Here is a 22123-nt window from a genome sequence, read left to right on the forward strand (position 1 = left end):
GGAGTATATGAAGAGTCATTTAACAGAGCATGGTGCAATGGACCAAATAGCTGCTTTGTTTTGAGCGATTCTAATGAGTGCCCGGAGATTCATTGGAGCTCCCAGGTGGTTCTTTGCATTGAAGATAGGAGGGTTTTATCAAATAAAGTTAATAGGTTTGTCAGAGCTTGATTCCTGCAGCACTCCAGTGTGTCCAGGCATCCTGTTGCTAGCTGAAGTTCTATTTTTACATTTATTTGCCTTGGGTTGGTTATATTTCTTCATATATTTCAAGAGAGAGTTAGATTTAGCTCTAAGGGGTAAGGTAATCAAGGCATATGGGGGAAAAAGCAGGAACTGGATATTGATTTTAGATGATCAGACTGAATGGCCAAATGGCCTACTCCTGCACCTATTTTTCTATGTTTCTATCTTTCATCGTGGCAAACAGCCAGAATGCAGCCCTCACGGTAGCGCAGCGGTAGAGTTGCTGCTTTACAGCTAATGCAGCGCCGGAGACTCAGGTTCGATCCTGACTACGGGTGCTGTACTGTAAGGAGTTTGTACGTTCTCCCCGTGACCTGTGTGGGTTTTCTCCGAGATCTTCGGTTTCCTCCCACACTCCAAAGACGTACAGGTATGTAGGTTAATTGGCTGGGTAAATGTAAAAATTGTCCCTAGTGTGTGTGGGATAGTGTTAATAGTGTTAGTGTGCGGGGATCGCTGGGCGGCGCGGACTTGGTGGGCCGAAAAGGCCTGTTTCCGCGCTGTATATATATGATATGATATAATAAGCTGCTAATTGAAGAATTTGTCAGGTAATATCAAGATTAAGTTGTTATATTGAGCATATTTCAAATCATATCTAAATAGTATTTCACTAACATTCAGGGGGAATGGGATCTGGGTGGCTTTGACATTTTGCAATATGCCTACAGGGTTGAATTGTTAATGTGGCTTCTGTTAATGTGTGCAATTAGTGAGTGTAGAAATTGATTGTTTTTGTAAATTCAAATTCCGACATAGGTTCACGTGCTTTAACACAGCAATCAAATTTACTGCCACAGTTAAAGGGCATTTCCTGTTTGATTTCCAATCTAAATACTTGCTGTGCTTTTTTCCTGTGTACCTTTATAACTTATGCAAGAAGCTAATTGACAGCAATACGAACCATAGTTCCTCAGCCCCCCCCCCCCTCACATACTCATCTCTCAAGGGTCAAACAAAATCTCGAATTCCCCAACTTTGGGTGAAGAGAACAGCCAGATATTCAACACAGGACAAATGATGGATCTGATGCTGGACTGTGGAGCATGGTAGAAATGTAATTTGGTAAGGGAGGAGAAATGTGCTTGTGACATGAACTTGCAGCACCTCAAATTATCTAGTGACATGAGGTGCCAAAAGGTTGAATTGGGATAATCAAGATTGGAGTGGTTAGAGGATGAGATGGCAGTGGGGCAGATAGAGGTTTAGGAAGGAATCATTAGCAAATTTGCAGATGATACAAAGCTGGGTGGTAGTGTGAACTGTGAGGAAGATGCTATGAGGTTGCAGGGTGACTTGGACATGCGTGAGTGGGCGGATGCATGGCAGATGCAGTTTAATGTGGATAAGTGTGAGGTTATCCACTTTGGTGGTAAGAATAGGAAGGCAGAGTATTATCTGAATGGTGTCAAGTTAGGAACAGGGGACGTAAAACGAGATCTGGGTGTTCTAGTGCATCAGTCACTGAAAGGAAGCATGCAGGTACAGCAGGCAGTGAAGAAAGCAAATGGAATGTTGGCCTTCATAACAAGAGGAGTTGAGTATAGGAGCAAAGGGGTCCTTCTGCAGTTGTACAGGGCCCTAGCGAGACCTCACCTGGAGTACTGTGTGCAGTTTTGGTCTCCAAATTTGAGGAAGGATATTGAGGAAGGGCGTGCAGCGTAAGTTTACTAGGTTATGAATGTTAGCATTCATAGCAAGAGGATTTGAGTATAGGAGCAGGGAGGTTCTGCTGCAGTTGTACAGGGCCTTGGTGAGACCGCACATGGAGTATTGTGTACAGTTTTGGTCTCCTAATCTGAGGAAAGACATTCTAGCCTTAGAGGGAGTACAGAGAAGGTTCACCAGATTGTTCCCTGGGATGGCAGGACTTTCATATGAAGAAAGACTGGATAGACTAGGCTTATACTCGCTGGAATTTAGAAGACTGAGGGGGGATCTTATAGAAACATATAAAATTCTTAGGGGATTGGAGAGGCTAGATGCGGGAAGATTGTCCCGATGTTGGGGAAGTCCAGAACTAGGGGTCACAGCTTAAGGATAAGGGGGAAGTATTTTAGGACCGAGATGAGAAAACATTTCTTCACACAGAGAGTGGTGAGTCTGTGGAATTCTCTGCCACAGAAGGTAGTTGAGGCCAGTTCATTGGCTATATTTAAGAGGGAGTTAGATGTGGCCCTTGTGGCTAAAGGGATCAGGGGGTATGGATAGAAGGCAGGTACAGGTTACTGAGCTGGATGATCAGCCATGATCATATTGAATGGCGGTGCGGGCTCGAAGGGCCGAATGGCCTACTCCTGCACCTATTTTCTATGATTCTATGTTAATTCCCGGAATGGCGGGACTGTCATATGTTGAAAGACTGGAGCGACTAGGCTTGTAAACACTGGAATTTAGAAGGATGAGAGGAGATCTTATCGAAACGTATAAGATTATTAAGGGGTTGGACACGTTAGAGGCAGGAAACATGTTCCCAATGTTGGGGGAGTCCAGAACAAGGGGCCACAGTTTAAGAATAAGGGGTAGGCCATTTAGAACTGAGATGAGGAAAAACTTTTTCAGTCAGAGAGTTGTGAATCTGTGGAATTCTCTGCTTCAGAAGGCAGTGGAGGCCAATTCTCTGAATGCATTCAAGAGAGAGCTAGATAGAGCTCTTAAGGATTATGGAGTCAGGGGGTATGGGGAGAAGGCAGGAACGGGGTACTGATTGAGAATGATCAGCCATGATCACATTGAATGGCGGTGCTGGCTCGAAGGGCCGAATGGCCTCCTCCTGCACCTATTGTCTATTGTCTATACGGTACTGGAATGATAAATATAGAATTACAAGTGCATGCAGTAATCTTACTGATGTTATACATTCTAATTGAATGTTACCCTGGGCTTTAAATGCTGTAGCAGAAGCACAGAATTGCAAATGCTGGTTAATACACAAAAGGACACGAATTGCTGGAGTAACTCAATAGGTCAGGCAGCATCTCCGGAGAACATGGATAGGTGATGTTTCGGGTCAAGACCTTTCCTCAGACTCTCAGACAGTCTAGTGGGAGGGGGAAGAAGAAAGCTGGAAAGGGGAAGAGGCAGGACGAAGTATGGTAGGTAATAGGTCAACATGGGTGAGAAGTTTTGGATAGGCATACTCTTGGAACAAAGGCCTGAAATAAGAAAGGAAGGCGCAAGATGGTTTGAAGCTTTGCAGATTGGAAAGTAGTGGGGGAGGTGGTGGTGGAGGAAAGAAATTGGAGTCCATGTGGGGGGGGGGTTGCTTTGTATGAGGTTACCCAAAATTGAATAATTCAATGTACATAACTGTTGGGTTGTAAGCTACCCAAGTGGAATATGAGGTGCTGTTCCTCCAGTTTGCGTGTGACCTCACTCTGGCAATGGTGGAGGCCCAGGACAGAGAGGTCAGTATGGGAATAGGATGGGGAATTAAAATGGTTAGCAGCCGGGAGATCCAGTTGGAACTGGGAGATGAAAAGATGCCTGTCCTCCCTTGTTTCTGAAGCATCGTGCCGCTCTGTACAGTGGATGATTGTTGTAATCTGCATGTTTCCAAGCAGCCAGCCAGTTGTGACGAGAGCAGAATGTTTGGAAAGTTTCAGATTGGGTAAGCAAGTTGTCCACTGAGGCAAGTCTGAACAGTTCAATAAGGCTTGAGAGGAAGGATTAATTGGAGATGCAAAGAACTTCAGATGCAGGAAGTGCCATGACTCTAAACAGCCTCTGTCCGTTTCTCTCCCTGGATTCTGCCTGGACTGCTCAGTTCCTGTAGCACTTTGTTTTTGGCTTCACTATGAAGCTTAGTTTGTAAGAATTGATACCATAACTTCTTTGAAGTGCTACTTGGGAGAACAGGAAGACTGATTCACAGCATTGCAACCAGTCCCATACTGATCCTTACTTATTCAATTTTGCAATGGCCGATTAACTAGCACTTCTTTCAAAGGTGGGAGGAAACCAGAGCACCTGGAGCAAGTCTGCTTGATCGTAGGGAGATCTTACAAACTTCACACAGCTAGCACGAGAGGTTACACTGAACCCAGAAAAATTGTGCAATCATCAGCAAACAACCCACTGGCAAACTTGCCAAGGCAGGAAGTCCATCAGTAAGAAGATGGTAGTTGGGGATAGAGCAGTGTCCTTTGGAATTTATGCAACAATATCTTGGGGTTGGGTAGTTCGACCCCCAACATCCTCGAGTCCCTTTTGCAAAATGTGCCTCTAGCCTGTGGTGTGTTTTCCCCTCAGTACCTATGAGTTCACTTTTACCTGAATTCCTTGATGAACACTGAGTCAAATATTGCCTGATGTCAGGAACAGCTCCTCCTTGCCTGTGGAATTCAGCTCTTGATCTACTTTTTATTGAAAACCAAAACTGGGCATTGGTGAGCAGGTTACTGGTGAGCAAGCACTTTTGATAGATCTGTAAATGTCAGTTTTCAGCACTTAAATTAGATTTGCAATGCTTTGGGTTGACTGCAGGAGGATGGGATTAGTATTGACAGGCACACGATGACCAGCACAGACATGGTGGGCTGTCGAGCCTGTTTCCATGCTGTATGACTCTGACTTTACTGATAGTGGAACATAGATTGAGAAGGTGATAATTAGGCAATTTAATTTGGGGAGAGACAAGAGAGCTCAGATAATGGAATCCGGAGCAAAGAAAATTGTTAAAGAAATCTGCAGTCAAGCAGCATCTGTGGAGCAAAGGGGTGGTCAATGCTTCGGGTCAAGACCATGCATCAGGACTCTGTTTCAGGCAACAAAGTGGATTTGTCCTCCTTTCTATGGACAGGGCTACCTTGGCATTGCTTGTCTCATCTAAGCAGTTTGTCCTCCTTCAAGCTTGCTATAATTTAACTTTGTGCAGCTCCCATTCTGCCTTTGTAGTTCCCTCTGACTTTGATAACTCAACTCCGCTGTTCCAGATGTCAACTTCTCTACATCGGCGAGACCATACGCAGGCTCAGCGATCGTTTTGCTCAACATCTTCGCTCAGTCCACCTTAACCAACCTGATCTCCCAGTGGTGCAGTACTTCAACTCCCCCTCCCACTCCCAGTCTGACCTTTCTGTCATGGGCCTCCTCCATTGTCATAGTGAGGCCCACCGCAAATTGGAGGAACAGCACCTCATGTTTCGCTTGAGCAGCTTACGCCCCAGCAGTATGAACATTGATTTCTCTAACTTTAGATAGCTCCTCTGTCCCTCTCTTTCCCCTCCCCCTTCCTTCCTAGTTCTCCCACTGTCTTCCTGACTCCAACTACATTTTCTTTGTTCCGCCCCCTCCCCTGACATCAGTCTGAAGAAGGGTCTCGACCCGAAACGTCACCCATTCCTTCTCTCCTGAGATACTGCCTGACCCGTTGAGTTACTGCAGCTTTTTGTAATACCTTTGATAACTCCACAGGTGACTGTGTCTTCAATTGCCTGGATCCTGAATGTAGAGGTTAAATTTGTTTACAAGGGCCATTCATAAAATGTTTTATCACCACTGCCCAGCTTTCGCAGAACTTTACTGAACTGACCTTGAACTTTTTGTTATTTGCCCTGCATTAAGACTGTTGTTTGAAGGGACAGGAGAAATGTTTTTTTAGATTTAGCTCTTTGGTGAGTTTATCTTAGAGTTAGTGAAGAAAAGATGAGTCTGGGAGGCTACTTCAAATTAAGAGATAGTGTTTAGATTTACTAGGTTTATTGCATTTGTGGAATGAGGTTCTTGGTGGGCTGATAGAGGCAGATACCTTACATTTATTTTTTTTAATTCCTGATTTGTTGCGGAAGAATCATGCTTCTGAATGAACAGTAGAATTTTTCTTAATGGTTGAGCTGAGATGAACCCGAATGCCCCCTCTCATCTGTAACATCCTTTGTTAATTGATGGTTGCCAAATATGGAGCACTAATCTGTTTGTAAAGGTAAAGCCTGGAGCCTTGGTGTGCATAAAACTTACCAAAAGACAGCTGTGTAAATCAATGTGAGGTTGTTAGTTAATGCACAGACTAAAAGCTGCAATAGTGTACTTGCAGATCCATTACTTAAATTATTCTTCTCCTTCCTGCAGCTGATATGTTGGTTTTTAAAAAGGCGGGTCTGTAATTGGTATCGGCAGCTGAAAGCGGCTTTTCATGCAGAAGGATTTGGATTTGTTAACGGCGCTTTCCATGAGCTATTAATGTTTTGGCAGCAAGGCAGTTCTTAAGAAGGCTAATAAGTCTGTTGTATGCAGCCCATCTAAATTACCAGACACCTGTTGAAGGAAGCTCCCTGTACACTTCTCATGGATTTCCACTGATACAGTAACTGTATCACATCTTTGCTCATTCCAATACATATTAACACTATTTGCTACTGTCATGTTTCAAAATATACCTATTCTGTGCACATGCAAGGATACTAATCAGATTGGTCTGAAATAACTTTTTGTGGCTTTCTGCTTCCACGCATTTTTTAAATAAAACGGCAAACTATGGAGTTTGTGCTTCAGAAACTGTCTTGACTGGTTCAAAGCAAAGGGTTTGGTAATGAGGACTTGGCAGACTGGAAACAACTTTTCCTGAGACTTACAGTGCTGTTGTAAACTCCTTCCTATTACTGCAAATTATTTTTATATTGCTTTAATTGTGTTTAGTTGCTTGGACATCTAATCTGCTACAGATCACCCATTGAAAGAGCCGAAAATGGTGACCAGTGTAGATGAATTGCTCCGGTCAGTTCGGTGATCTGCAGAGATCAAATGGGTGTCTGTTTGCTAGAGGTGGGGATGTTTTTGCTTGCACAACTACTGTATGACATGGATGGAAATGGGGTACAGCAGTGAATGCTGCTACGTCATGGCAACAGGGGTGGATTCAATCCTGACCTTGGATGTGGTCTGTGTGGAATTTGCATTTCTCCCGATGACTAGGTGCTCCTGTTTCCTCCCACATGTCAAAAGCAAGGCGCTATGTTAATTGGATACTGTAAATTACCCTTAGTGTAGTTATATGGCAACGGGGAGTTAATAAATATGATGTGAGACTGCAGATGCTGGAATCTTGAGCAAAAAAACAAAATGCTAAAGGAACTCTATTCCCTCTACAGATGCTCTACTCCCTGACCTGCTGGACTCCTCCAGTACTTAAAAAATATATAAACATGATTGTTGTTGTGTCATTCACCATAGAAACAGGCCCTATGGCCCTCCCTTGTGTATGCATTCATCAAGTACTTATTTATACTATTCTTACTTACCCACACCTGGTTGAAGGTATCACAAAATGCTGGAGTAACTCAGCAGGTCAGGCAGCATCTAGGAGAGAGGGAATGGGTGATGTTTCGGATCGAGACCCTTCTTCAGACTGAGGTCTTGACCCGCAACGTCACCCATTCCCTCTCTCCTAGATGCTGCCTGACCTGCTGAGTTACTCCAGCATTTTGTGATACCTTCGATTTTTACCAGCATCTGCAGTTATTTTCCTATCCATACCTGGTCCGCAGTTTACTATGCCTTAGCCATTCTGGTATTCTTCTAGACAGATGCTCCTTAAATGTCATGAGTCCATGTCTCCTTCACCTTGTCAGACTGTGCATTAGACCGTAACACCTCGCTGTATGAAAGCAAGTTACACTGATCTTGGAGCCTCTTACTCCTCACTTCATATCTTTAAACTTCTTGATTAAATCACCTCGTGGTCATTCTTTCTGAAGAAAAAGGCGCAGTCTGTTTGTCTGACCTGATGCCTACATTTGTGCTATTGTGCTTGTAAATGCTCGTCCCTGCCAGAGTATTGTCCCTGCAGTATTATAAAACGGCACCCCTAGACCATATCCAGTATTCTGAGTGGTTTTACAAACGTTTGATGAAGGTTTAGCATTACATCATGTGGGATACAGTGAGTTCTATGGCTGGGTCAAAATGATTGAAGATTAGAAGCATAAGTAGACTATCCAATCCCTTGTGTCCTATCAGCATAGATCATGGCTGATCTTTTACTCTGTGTGACATGGGGTCTGTCGAAGGCTCCACATAATTTCACTGAATTATCTTGGCCTATTGTTGTCACATGTACTGCAATACAGTAGAAATCTTTTGATTTGCATGCTAACCTGTCAAATTATGCCCTCCATGAGTACATCAGATAATGCAAGAGAGAAACATAATGCAGAAAATGAACATAATGTAGAATATAGTGTTGCAGCTACATAAAGCAGATAAACAGTGTAAGGACTGAAATCAGTTTTTTGACAGATCAGGAATTCATCCTTAATATATGAGAGATCCATTCAACAATATAATAACAGTGGGATAGAAGCTATTCTTAAATCTGGTGGAATGTGCTTTATACTTTTACCTTCTGCCTGATGGACAAATGCAGAAGGGAGAATGACCAGAGTGCAAGTGGTCCTTGATTGTGTTGGCTGCTTTCCTAAAGCAGCGTGAAGTGCAAATGGAGTTGACAGTGGGGTGACTAAGGTTAGTTCGTGTGATGGACTGGGCTGTGTTCACAACTCAGTAACTTCCATATCAAGTGTAGGAAAGAACTGCCGATCCTAGTTTACACCGAAGATAGACACTGAATGCTGGACCCCAAATGTCACCCATTCCTTCTCCAGAGATGCTGCCTGATCTGCTGAGTTACTCCAGCATTTCGTGTCTAACTTCCATATCAAGTTGTGATGCAACCCAATAGGATGCTTTCATCTGTAGAATTTGTATATCTGTAGAATTTGGGATGAGTCATTGGAGACATGCCAAATTCCCATGGCTCTCTGACAAGGCAGAGCCATTGGCACTGCTAAATTGTTGGTGACATTTGCACCTAGCTCTATCTCCACTTCAACACCATTGACACAGACGGAGGAGTATTTTCCTCTGCAGTTTCTGAAGCTGATGTCTAGCTACTTTGTTTTGCTGATATTAAGGGAGAGCTTGTTGTTTTGATACCATGCTACTAACCTGTTCATCTCCTTCCTGTATGCAGCCCTAAGGAACACTGGTGTTGAGAACTATTGTGGAGGAGGTGTTTGTCGCCTTTCCGGTCATTGCGGCCTTTATTTTTGTGCTCAAATACATTCACAATAAAAGCCAATCTACACTTTACGTTCCTAATTGCTTGCGCTGCCTGCAAGATAACTTCTTGAAATTCGCATATTAAGGCATGCAGACCTTTATAGCAAAATAGGAGAGCAGACCAGTCAGACTTTTGAGCCTACTTTGTTATTTAGGATTATAGCTAATTCTCTACTTTATTGTCACTTTCCTACTGTTTCTCAATGTCTCATGATGCGTTTTCATGTAGAAATCGATCTATTTCCTTCTTAAATCTACTCAACTGCAAGGTCACGGCAGCCTTCCGTGTGGACTACCCTCTGTGAAAACATTTTATCCCATCTCAGACCTAAATGTTTTGCCCTGAATCCTGAGACATGTCTCATGATTTAAATAATGCCGTATATTTCTATTTTTTTAAGCACAACTTGCATTGTCCACATTGTATTCCATTTGCCGTTCATGAGTCCGTCCACTATTGCAATCCTATTGTAATCTCTGCATCCTCCTCACTTTCCTTGCTCTGCTTCATATCTTCAGTAGATCTTGACTGGATATATTATTCTTGAATCCTCTTCAAAATTACTGAGCCCTGCACCTCCAAGATTTAAATCCTCTGACACAGAAATTACCTATTTATTCCAATCCTCTCATGGTCAGTCTGCATTCCCATGTTTTAATTTAACTTAATGGCTTCCTGTGGTATCGAAAACATTCAGATGCGCAGGTCCACTGGTTCACCCGTAGCCATTCTACTTGTAACAATCTCAGAACCCCCTCAATAGATCCTAAAACTTAAAATGGAAGAATAAAGGAGGAATTGAGACATGAAACTAGGGAACAGTGTACCACTGTAAGGAATATTGATGGTTAATTTACTGCAGTAATATGATCTGAATTAGAATTGTAAATTTATCTTTGTTCTCAGTTTACTGTCACCTGAAGCACATGATTGGATTGCATTTCCATTATTCATTAAAGGAATATAATTTTATCATGTAAGCCTTTTATTAACAGGACTTGTAAGAGTGATTTTATGCTGGGATGTTGTATGATTGGGCTTGGGGGGGTGGGCTGTGGGCTGTTTAAACCCGTGAGAATTTTAAATAGATGACCATTCGCAGAGACTAGAGCTAATGAACGACTGGGCAGGTGAAAGACAGGATAGAATTGGCAGCGTTTTGGGTGAACTGGAGTTTAGTAGGTGGTGAGAAGCCAGCAGGAGGACACCGGAATAGACTTTAGAGATACTGCGTGCCAACAGGCCCTTCAGCCCACTGAGTCCCAACTGATGAGCAATAGTACCCTTGCACTATCCTACACACTAGGGACAATTTACAGAAGCCAATTAACCTACAAACCTGTACATCTTTGGAGTGTGGGAGGAAACCGCAACACCCGGGGGAAAAAACTGTGTGATCACATGGCGAACACACAGATTCCATGCAGACAGCACCTGTAGTCACGATGGAACCCGGATCTCTGGCGTTGTAAGGCAGCAACTCTACCGTTACGCCTCTGTGCTGTCCTTACCGTGAAGATGGTAAAGCAGAAATTAAGAGTTTCAGCAGTATTCCATTATGTACAAAGCTGGTTCATTTACTGATAACCAACCCTCTGATTCAAAAAGTTGCCCCTGGGGTCCATCTTAAATATTTCCCCTCTCATCTTAAGACTTGCTGTTCACTTGATCCATGCCCCTCATGATCTTGTACACTTCAATAAGGTCGTCCCTCAGCCTTCTATGCTGCAAACAAAAAAGGCCTCAGCCTATTCAACCTCGCCGCATAACTCAAGCCAGTCAAGCCCAGGTGACATACTGCTGAATCAAAGGTTCTGCACCCTTTGCCACCTAGTGATCTCCTTCCTATAGCTGGGTGACCGGAACTGCACACAGTACTCTCCAATGACTTGTACAGCTATGTTGTGATGTCCCAACTTCTGTACTTTACCCTTCCCAATACAGGCAATCGTGCCAAAGGCCTCCAGCATACTGTCCATTTGACTCTCCAGGTTTAAGGAACCATGCACAAGTACTCCCAGATCACTATTCTGCAACATTCTCCAGGGCTCTACCGTTTACCTGTGTTAAGTCCTGTCCTGGTTTGACATACCTCTCCCTTTGCAATATTAAATTCCGCTTACCATTCCTTGGCCCACCATCCCAATTGATCTCAATCCTGTGGTAAACTTGAATTATAGATTGTAAAAGTTAAGGCTTTTGTTAATGCACAGCATATGTAGTGCAAAGTTAAGTTCCACTGAATATGAACTCCGAAAGCTATGAAACTCACGATTTTGGTCATGAAGCACTGAAATATGTTGGAGGGAAGAGGAGCCATATCTATATTTTGGAGAACAATCGGAGTTGAATTAGTACAAATCACCAGTAGCAGAAACCGGAATCAAGTTACAAATTGGGAAGTAATCAAAATGTTACATCACAGGAAGGCAAAAATTAATTGGCTGGTGATTACAGTAATGATTATTTCTTCTTGGAAGATTCATACTAATATGAGGAATCAGTGCAAATAAAATTAGTATTTTTAAATTTAATGATATTTAGATGGAATTATTAATTGGAAAACCTGTTGAAGTTATGATATTGGTATAGAAGGAATGGGTTTGAATTGTGAGACATTGCTATCAGTACAGAGGGAATGACCAGGACTGTACCTGATGCTTTAAATAGTTGGAGAGAGGATTCGGATGAGTGAAAATTTAGAGAATTAACGAAATTGGTAACAATAATGAAATGTTTCATTAGGAAGGTCAAAAGATCAGACTGAATATAAAAACAGGTATTGAATGACTGAAAGATTAATTTAAAAATTACTTTAGTAAATGAATCTAATCAAAAATATAAAAACAGCAAGTGTTATTGGTATTTAAAGAAAAGATATGAACAAATAATTAAACTCCATCTGCCATTCCTTGGCCCATCGGCCCAGCAGTGCGCCGAAAGTGAACATTATAGAAGGCGAGTCTTGTTAACAATGGAAAATGAGAAAGCAGTATAGAAATTAAAAGTGTATTTTTCACCAATCTTTAGTCTTAATGCAAGTAACATCCCAGAATTACCTGTAAATTGGGTAGAGAGGGAGGAATGTGAAAATGATACTGATCCTTGTAGTGATCACTGGTACTAATTAAATTGTGCAGTAGATTTGGAGAAAACTTGGAAAGAGTTGATTTTTTTGAAGAGGTAACCAAAATGATAGATGAGGGAAGTATGACCGATGTTGTCTCCATGGACTTTTACGGAGCCTTTGACAAGGTTACGAATAGGAGGTTGGTCAACAAGGTTGTATCACATGGGATCCAGAGCAAGCTAGCCATTCGGATACGAAATTGGCTTAAAAGTAGGAGACGGGTTGCTTTTCAGACTAGAGCCCCACAGCAAGTAATGTGTCCCAGGATCAGTGCTGGATCCATTTGTATTATATTGATGATTTGGTAGTGAATATAGATGGTGTGGTTTAGTAAGTTTGCGAATGACACCAAAACTGCTGGTATGGTGGGCAGTGAAGAAAGTTATCTAGGATCACATCTGGATCTTGAACAACTGGGCTAGTGGGCTAAGAAATGGCAGAAGGAGCCTAATTCAGATAAATGCAAGATGTTGCATTTGGTTAAATAAAACAAGGGAAGACTCCCAGTAAATGGTAGACACCTGGTGAATTGGAGAACAGAGACCAAGGAGTGCAAGTACATACGTCCATGAAGGTGTTTGGTATGTCTGCCTCCATTGGTCAGAATATTGAGTACAGGAGTTGGGACATTTTATAGTGGTACAAGATGTTGGTCCGGTCGCATTTGGAGTAATGTGTATGGTTCTGGCAGCCCTGCAACAGGAAGGATGTCATTAAGTTGTAAAGGGGGCAGAAAGTATTCAAGGATGTCACTGGAACTGGAGGACTTGAGTTATAAGGAGAGACTGGATAAGCTAAGACTCCGTGTCGGAGGTTGCATCCTTTGCACGCAATGACTGCTTGAAGTCTGTGATTCATGGACATCACCAGTTGCTGGGTGTCTCCTCTGGTGATGCTCTGCCAGGCCTGTATTGCAGCCATCTTTAGCTTCTGCTTGTTTTGGGGGCTAGTCCCCTTCAGTTTTCTCTTCGGCATATAAAAGGCATGCTCAATTGGGTTCAGATCGGGTGATTGACTTGGCCATTCAAGAATTGACCATTTTTTAGTTTAGAAAAACTCCTTTGTTGCTTAAGTAGTACGTTTGGGATCATTGTCTTGCTGCAGAATGAACTGCCGGCCAATGAGTTTTGAGGCATTTGTTTGAACTTGAGCAGATTGGATGTGTCCATATACTTTAGAATTCGTTATGCTACAACCATCAGCGCTTGTATCATCAATGACGATAAGTGAGCCAGTATCTTCAGCAGTCATACATGCCCAGGCCATAACACCCCCAACACTGTTTCACAGATGAGGTGGTATACAGTTCCTTCTCTCCTCCATACTTTGCTCTTGCCATCACTCTGATGTAAGTTAATCTTCATCTCATCTGTCCACAAGACCTTTTTCCGGAACTGTGGTTGCTCTTTTAAGTACTTCTTGGCAAACTGTAGCCTGGCCATCCTATTTTTGCGGCTAACCAGTGGTTTGCATCTTGTGTTTTGCGGCTAACCAGTGGTTGCAGTGTAGCCTCTGTATTTCTGTTCATGAAGTCTTCTGCGGACAGTAGTCATTGACAAATCCACACCTGACTCCGGAAGAGTGTTTCTGATCTGTCGGACAGGTATTTGGGGATTTTTCTTTATTATAGAGAATTCTTCTGTCATCAGCTGTGGATGTCTTCCTTTGCCTGCCAGTCACTTTGTGATTAGTAACCTCACCAGTGCTCTCTTTCTTCTTAATGATGTTCCAAATGTTTGATTTTGGTAAGCCTAAGGTTTGGCTGATGTCCCTAACAGTTTTATTCTTGTTTCTCAGTCTCATAATGGCTTCTTTGACTTTCATTGGTACAACTTTGGTCCTCATGTTGATAAACAACAATAAAAGTTTCCAAAGGTGATAGAAAGACTTGGTGCTGAGAACTCTCTTATACCTGCATAAAGGAGGCATTTAATCACACCTGAGAGATCACACCTGTGAAGCCATGTGTCCTAAACATTATGGTGCCACGAATTGGGGGGTACTATGTATACACACAGTTGTAATTTCTACACAATGAAACCAAAATGTATAAAAAATACCCTTTAACAAAATCTGACAATGTGCACTTTAACCACATGTGATTTTTTTCTATTGCCGATCTCAAATTGTGGAGTACAGAGGCAAATAAATAAATGATGGGCCTTTGTCCCAAACATTATGGAGGATACTATAGGCCAAGACAGACAGATGCTTGGTCCCCAAGGAAACAAAATGTTTTGGGGATAGAGCAAAAAGCTGGAGTAACTCAGTGGGTCAGACAGCATCTCGAGAAAAGGAATGGCTGATGTTTTGGTCGGGACTCTCAGAAGTGTTTGGAGGAACAGATAGGAAAGTGGAATTGTGGCCAAGAGCCACAATTGTATTCTTATTAATTGGTGGAACAGGTTTGTAGGGCCATATATCCTCATGCTGCTCATATTTCTTTGGTTCACAATGAATTGATAAAAAATATTCAGAAATTATTTGTTTTTCTGCCTGTACATCATCAATTTATTTGCTCAAGTGTGAAGCAAGGTGTTGTCAAGAGATTGGAGCTTACAGAAATCACTAAACTGTTGGCCGATGCAACAAATGTAAAAGCTTCCTGGAATGTTGGTTATTTTCCCAGGGGAGCTTGAACACAAAGAAGGAAGTTATGCTTTAGCCGTTGAAAGCTTTGGTCCGCCTTATGTCTGGAATGTATGTGTTCAAAAATGGGCTCTGCATCTTTGGGAAAGATTGGCCTTAAATAATTTAAACTGGTTGAAAGGGATAAATTACAGGAGTAGACTACACAGATGAAGTTTGTATTCTGTAGAATATGGATTATGGGCTGCAGAGGTGTTTAGGATCATTAAGGGAAATGGTTATACAAATGCTGGAATTTGAAGCACAAAATAAAACCGCTGGAGGAACTCAGTGGATTGAGCAGTATCTGTGGGTGGCGGGGAGGGGGGGGGGAGGAGGTAGGAATTGTCGACATTTCAGATCAAGACTGCATCAAATGGTGATGGAAATAAACTAGTTCCTCTAGTTGTGAAAATCTAGAAAAAAGGTATCCTTAAAATCAGCCGTTGGAAGCAGTTCTTCAAACAAATGGTGGCAATTGGAATTTTCCTCAGAGGAGCAAGCATTTTGTGGTTATTGCATTATTGAAGACATTGAATTAATGTATTTTACTTCCATTACGAATCGTTAACAATGCAGTACTGGATCAGGGTCTAACTGTTTGAAGTATTGCTCAGTTGATACTGCAATGGTTAATGTTGTTGGATTTCCTCCCAACCTTTCCAAAGTGCACTATTCGGTTTAATTACAATGCTACATTGTGCTGGTGGCCCTATGTTGTGTACGCAGCTCTCATTCTGTGTAATGCATGGATATGTGCAGTTGGTGTGGTCAGTCATCATGTCTGTTTGTGCACCTAGGATAATAAAGGAACTAATTAGAACTCATTGAGGCTTAATTTTATTTTTGGTTCATTGGCTTATACCTATTTCCTTATTACAATTCTATAGCATTCTTCCCAATCTTGGCAAGCAAAAAGCTGCAGATGCAGGAAATTGGAATCAAAGCAGAACTGCTGGAAATATATGGTACAGATGCTGTTTGACCTCCTGAGTTTTTCTTGTTATCGTATAAAATCTTGGAAAGTCCCAACATACTTTTCAACCAGTTGACGTAACGTAGGGACGAATAGTTAAGGAAAGATGGATAGACTTCTTTCTATTTAAGGAAAAGATTAAAATGTGTACTTTATTTTTCAAAGGGAAATTATGTTGGAATTTCACGTCGAGACGTGTTTAGAGATTATTCATTTTTACAAAGCAACACACAATGTTTGTAAATTTTATGGCATACTCATGGTCAGTTCACTATTTTAGAAAGTTTTCGTCAGAATGTTATGCATTGTTCCTCTGTCCTTGAGGGACATGCATGTTCACCTTATGCTGCCAATTCTTGCAGCCAAGTGTTAACTTGGTCTATGATATCTTTGATACAGCTTTCACCTGAGGCAGGAAGTTCTGGGTTAAACTTCACCCCAGGAGCTGAGTCACTATCTAGACCGACATTACAGTCAAAGACTGCACGGGCAGAAGGGAAGTGCTTGGATTGTTATATATTGAAATGTTTGAAGAATTTAATAGATTAAATACAGAAAAGAAAATTCCTCTTTTTAAAGGGGCAGTGTGCTGCGATGATGACAAGAAGCACTTCACAGAGGGAGAAGTTTGGACCCCTGAATACCCCTTGAATGTTAGATATCACTGGTGTATCAATCTAATTATTTTTTTGTTGAGTATGACCAGTTGCAGTAATTGCAGTCTAGAGAAGTACATTATGGAATATTTTGATGGGCTGCACAGTGTCAGCATGGTCCAAATGTTCCATGAGCACTACTTTCCATTGCTTTCCTCTTGGCCTTCTTTCCCTGTACAGATCCTCCCCAAGTTAGGGCAGGGTTCTGTTCCCCACAATTGTTTGTTACCTGAACAGTTCCTAAGTTGTAAATGTGGCCGTGAATAGAGTTCCCACACATCAGAAGATGCCTACAGCCTAGAGGCAGCTGCCAGTCTCCAAACAGTTCGTATGTACAAGTTGTACATGTCGGGCATCTGTCGACTTGGGAGGGCTTGTAATTACTGCTGTTCTCTTCGCATAAACAATAATCAAAGTAGCTTGCATTCATTTTGAACTGTCAAAACATTTGACCATGGTGAATTATCAGGCATGATTACAAGTCACATTGTCCTTCTCCAGGCTTTGTTATTTCATTTACCTATATATATATATATGCTTCATTTGTACAATTCATACTTTATAATCCATGCAACAGGCATTGCCAGTGTTTAGCAGAGTTTGCCTCTTGTGAATGTTCACAAAAATGCAGTGACCCAGATCTGACTTGGGGCTCCAAATTATGTTGACTGCATTCCTTAATGTTTGCAGATAGCATTATCTGTTTGATGCCTATCTATTATGCCTGCCTCTTAGAGCATCATCTCCCTGTCTATTATATTATACCGACTTGGTCCTGAGTGCACAGCACATTTCCAAAACGTGGAAGAGCATATGATAGCCATCGATTCAAGTTGGTGAAATGGGTGGATCGGTGGCAGATGAAATTTAAGCAGAGAGATGTGAAGTGTTACATTTTGGTAAGAAGAATGAGGAGAGTAGTAGACAATAGACAATAGGTGCAGGAGTAGGACATTCAGCCCTTTGAGCCAGCACCACCATTCAATGTGATCATGGCTGATCATTCTCAATCAGTACCCCGTTCCTGCCTTCTCCTCATATCCCCTGACTCCGCTATCATTAAGAGCTCTATATAACTCTCCCTTGAAAGCATCCAGAGAATTGGCCTACACTGCCTTCTGAGGCAGAGAATTCCACAGCTTCACAACTCTCTGAGTGAAAAAGTTCTTCCTCATCTCCGTTCTAAATGGCCTACCCCTTATTTTTAAACTGTGGCCGCTGGTTCGGGACTCCCCCAACATCGGGAACATGTTTCCTGCCTCTAACGTGTCCAATCCCTTAATGATCTTATATGTTTCAATAAGATCCCCTCTCATCCTTCTAAATTCCAGAGTATACAAGCCAGTCTTTCAACGTATGACAGTCCCGCCATTCTGGGAATTAACCTCGTGAACTTACGCTGCACTCCTTCAATAGCAAGAATGTCCTTCCTCAAGTTTGGAGACCAAAACTGCACACAATACTCCAGGTGTAGTCTCACTAGGGCCCTGTACAACTGCAGAAGGACCTCTTTGCTCCTATACTCAACTCCCCTTGTTATGAATCAGAGAGGTTGATAGGAATGTGGGGAGAGTAAATTAACATTAGTGCAAATGGGTGTTTGACTGTCAGCATGTAGTGGGCTGAATGACTCAAGTCAAAAAGGATAGAAGAACGTAGAGCAAAAAAATAGATTGTGGGATGAACTCAGCGGGTCAAGAAGCATTTGCGGAGGCAAAAAATGGAAATCACCATTTTTGGGTTGTGACGCTGCATCGGGACTACTGCTCTTCATTTGTGTTCAGAAAGAACTGGAATTGTGTGTGTAGTTTGGAAGTGGCAGTTGAGGAAGTGCTTGTAAAATCAAATGGTAAGCTGTGCCACTGTGAATTCTCAACAGACTCAAGGGGCCAATTGGCCTAATTTTGCTCCTATGTCTTATGGGATTCCTTCTCAGCTGCTGGATCTTTGAAATGTCGGCGGTCCATTTTCCTCCACAGGTGCTGTCCGGCTCGCTGAGTTCTTCTAGTGGAATGTTTGTTGCTCCACGTCCCAGCATCTGCATTTGCTTGTGTCTCCAGAAGTTTCAAGTTCTAATTTGTGGCCTGGCACTAGAAAGTAGCTATTGTATTTCAAGGAGGTACTTCGATTGGCCTTGCTGCTGCTGTATGATTGATTTTTTGTTTCTCTTTCTCCTACCCTTCCCTTGCTCTTAACCTGATACAGTTGCTGCAGCCCAAGCACAAGCAGATGAAAGAAGAAGCCAAAGTGTAAATAGTCCAGTACTTGCTGATCCACCACCAGTCATTGTGAAAGCACCAACCAAACCAGGTATCTACAGCACTGCTGAACACTGAATGCTACATTCCTGAGAAGGGATTTGCAATGCCAGCCTGTTGGACAATGTACCCTCTGTGGCACTTCCATCCTGTGTTTGTAATCCCCTTTGTTGTTGTGGAAATTTGAAAAGCATGTATTGATTCATTTGCATCATTTTTGTTTTAAACATACTCATTTATGAGGTTTTGGCTTCGCTAGCAAGGCCAGCGTTTATTGCCTATCCCGAACCGCACTTGTGATGGTGGTGGTGAGCTGCCTCTTCAGATGAAGCTGCTCCTAAATGGGTTGATTTTGAGAAGTTGCATTGATGCACAGTGGTGCAGCTGGTAGAGCTTCTGCCTCACCAGTGTCAGATACCCGGGTTTGATCCTAACATCGGGTGTTGTCAGTGTGTGTGTGGAGTTTGCATGTTCGCCTTGTGACCATGTGGGATTCCTCCGGGAACTCCGGTTTCCTCCCACATCCCAAAGATGTGCGGGTTTGTAGTTTAATTTCACCTCTGTAAAATTGTTGCTGGTGTGTAAGGAGTGGATATGAAAGTGGGATAACATAGAATTAGTGTGAATGGGTAGCAAAGAACTGCAGATGCTGGTTTAAATCGAAGATAGACACAAAAAGCTGGAGTAACTCAGCGGGTCAGGCAGATCCCTGGAGAGTAGGAATGGGTAACGTTTTGGGTCGAGGCCCTTCAGTCTGGATAAGGTCTCGACAGGAAATGCCACCCATTCCTTCTCTCCAGAGATGCTGCCTGACCCGCTGAGTTACTCCAGATTTTTGTGTCTGATGTGAACGAGTGATTGATGGTTGGCATGGACTCGGTGGGTTGAAGGGCCTGTTTCCATGCGGTATCTTGAAACTGAACTAAACACGAGGATGTAGTAACAAAGGATCTTAGTTAAAACTGAGGTGCATTGGAGTTCCTTCTCGGCTGCTGGATCTTTGAAATTCTCCATCCAGGTGGGTAGAGGAGATTTTTAAAGAGGTTACCGATGAATATTTGAAAGATTGGGGAATTGAGGACTGAGGGAACTTGGCACAGAAGAGAGCAGAGACGGATTGGCCATGATCATATTGAATGGCGGGGCAGGCTTGAAGGGCCAGGGAGCCTTTTCATATTTTCTTGTCTGAGCCAAGATGCCGTCCATGACATTGTACCTTTGATCTGATTGGTCCCTGGAAAGCACAGACATCTATCAGTTATTTCAAATTAAATATACATCCTCCATCCAACTCCATGCATTTTCTCATCAACTATTGTCCCAATTGGATTTCTCACCAGAGTTTCATTCACCAAACCCACTCTGATAGCCCAGTGATTTCTAATGACATGAAGGCATGTCCAATAATGCAAATATACTGCGTACATTTCTACTGTTAAGACTAAATCAAATCTTAATTGAACAGATTATTCTTTCTGTTTAACACATTGTGACTTCTCTTAACAGTAATAGATGGCTCAATTTTAAAGACTGTTGAGAGACAGAGATTAGCCAAGGCACGGAGAGAAGAAAAGGACAAGGAGATAGGTAAGTGGTAGTTCAAGTTCTCATCAGGGGAATCTTTGGCTGATATCCCACATCTTTCAGGAGGAGCATACCACTGTGCTAACTGCTATCCTGATGACAATCAGGACAACGAGGTTATTTAGAAAGGCCTTGCCTTGTCTTAAACTGCTCGAGCTCATCAAAAGTTCTCGATACAAAGCCTCAGCACTTACCACTCAAACACTGCACTTGTAACTCCAATGTTTTCTCCCAGGGATGTTCAGAGTTTGAGCACACTACCCGAGAGGGTGGTGAAAGCTGAGACCCTCAGAACATTTGAGGAGCATCTGAGCCAGAACTTGAATTGCAAGGCTACAGACCAAGTGCTGGTAACTGGAATCTTTATAGATAGCTGCCTTATGGTCTGCTTGGAGAGGATGTTCCACTGAGTCTTTTCCAATGCTGTATGATTCTGCTTCCTCAAAAGATCTCTTCCATCAGCTTTTAGTAAGCTGTCCTTGAATGACAGTGTCCCAGTTTGTTTTGTTGACACTCCTGTGAAGCCCTTGAGATGTTTGACTATAAAAGGCAATATAAATGATTGGAGTAATAATAGTTGTGGAATGTCTCAGTTATGCACTGATCTTAGAAGTGTGAAGTGTATCATTTTAGCATTTATGCTTAATATATTTTGTGACTTGTACTAATGAATTCCTTACTCCTATGTCATCAGCTGTGAAAGAATATCAACTGCTAGAGAAAGAGAAGAAAGCACAACTTCAGTACGAGAAGCAAGTGGAAGAACGACAGAAGAAATTGGATGAACAGAGGCAAAAGGAGCAACAGAAGCGAGTTGCAGTGGAAGAGAAGAGGAAACAAAAGCAGGAGGAGGAAAAGGTGAGTCACAAAGTTGTAGGTTGAATGTGTGAGGTTGTCCACCAATGGTCAGGGACCACACCTCGTACTGCACCCACCCTCCGTCTCGTCCTATGTCCTCAACAGGTGAGTACCAGTGATGTCAGTGGCGGAGGGGTGACCTGATAGAAATATATAAAATTGAGAGGAATAGATAAAGTATACACCGATCAGCCAAAACGTTATGACCACCTGCTTAATATGCTGTTAGTCCTCCGAGTGCCACCAAAACAGCACCGACCCCCCCGAGGCATGGACTCTACAAGACCCCTGAAGGTGTCCTGTGGTATCTGGCACCAAAACATTAGCAGCAGATCCTTCAAGTCCTGTAAGTTGCGAGGTGGAGTCGCCGTGGATCGGATATGTCGATCCTGCACATCCCACAGATGCTCAATCGGATTGAGATCTGGAGAATTGAGGCCAGGGCAACACCGTGAACACTTCATGTTCCTCAAACCATTTCCGAACAATATGTGCAGTGTGGCAGGGCGCATTATCCTCCTGAAAGAGGCCACTGCCATCAGGGAATACCATTGCCATGAAGGGATGTACCTGTTCTGCAACGATGTTTAGGTAGGTGACACGTGTGAAATTGATGACCACATGAATGGCCGGACCCAGGGTTTCCCAGCAGAACATTGCTCAGAGCATCACACTCCCTCCACTGGCTTGTCGTCTTCCCACAGTCAGTTTGGACCAGTCGGGATAGCC

The 22123-nt window shown here is 42.6% G+C and overlaps 1 protein-coding gene across 5 annotated transcripts in view; it reads left to right on the forward strand.

Annotated features, from left to right (window-relative positions):
- Positions 1-22123, forward strand: part of map7d3 (MAP7 domain containing 3) — a 67775-nt gene that overhangs the window by 6400 nt on the left and 39252 nt on the right. For all 5 annotated transcript variants that reach the window (XM_078412249.1, XM_078412250.1, XM_078412252.1 and 2 more), the window contains exons 2-4: positions 18900-19004; positions 20459-20539; positions 21231-21394. In XM_078412249.1, the coding sequence (XP_078268375.1) occupies positions 18900-19004; positions 20459-20539; positions 21231-21394 (350 nt within the window). The remainder of the gene's footprint in view (positions 1-18899; positions 19005-20458; positions 20540-21230; positions 21395-22123) is intronic.

Source organism: Rhinoraja longicauda, chromosome 15 (genome assembly GCF_053455715.1).
Source record: "Rhinoraja longicauda isolate Sanriku21f chromosome 15, sRhiLon1.1, whole genome shotgun sequence".
In the NCBI taxonomy this organism is placed as follows: Eukaryota; Metazoa; Chordata; class Chondrichthyes; order Rajiformes; family Arhynchobatidae; genus Rhinoraja; species Rhinoraja longicauda.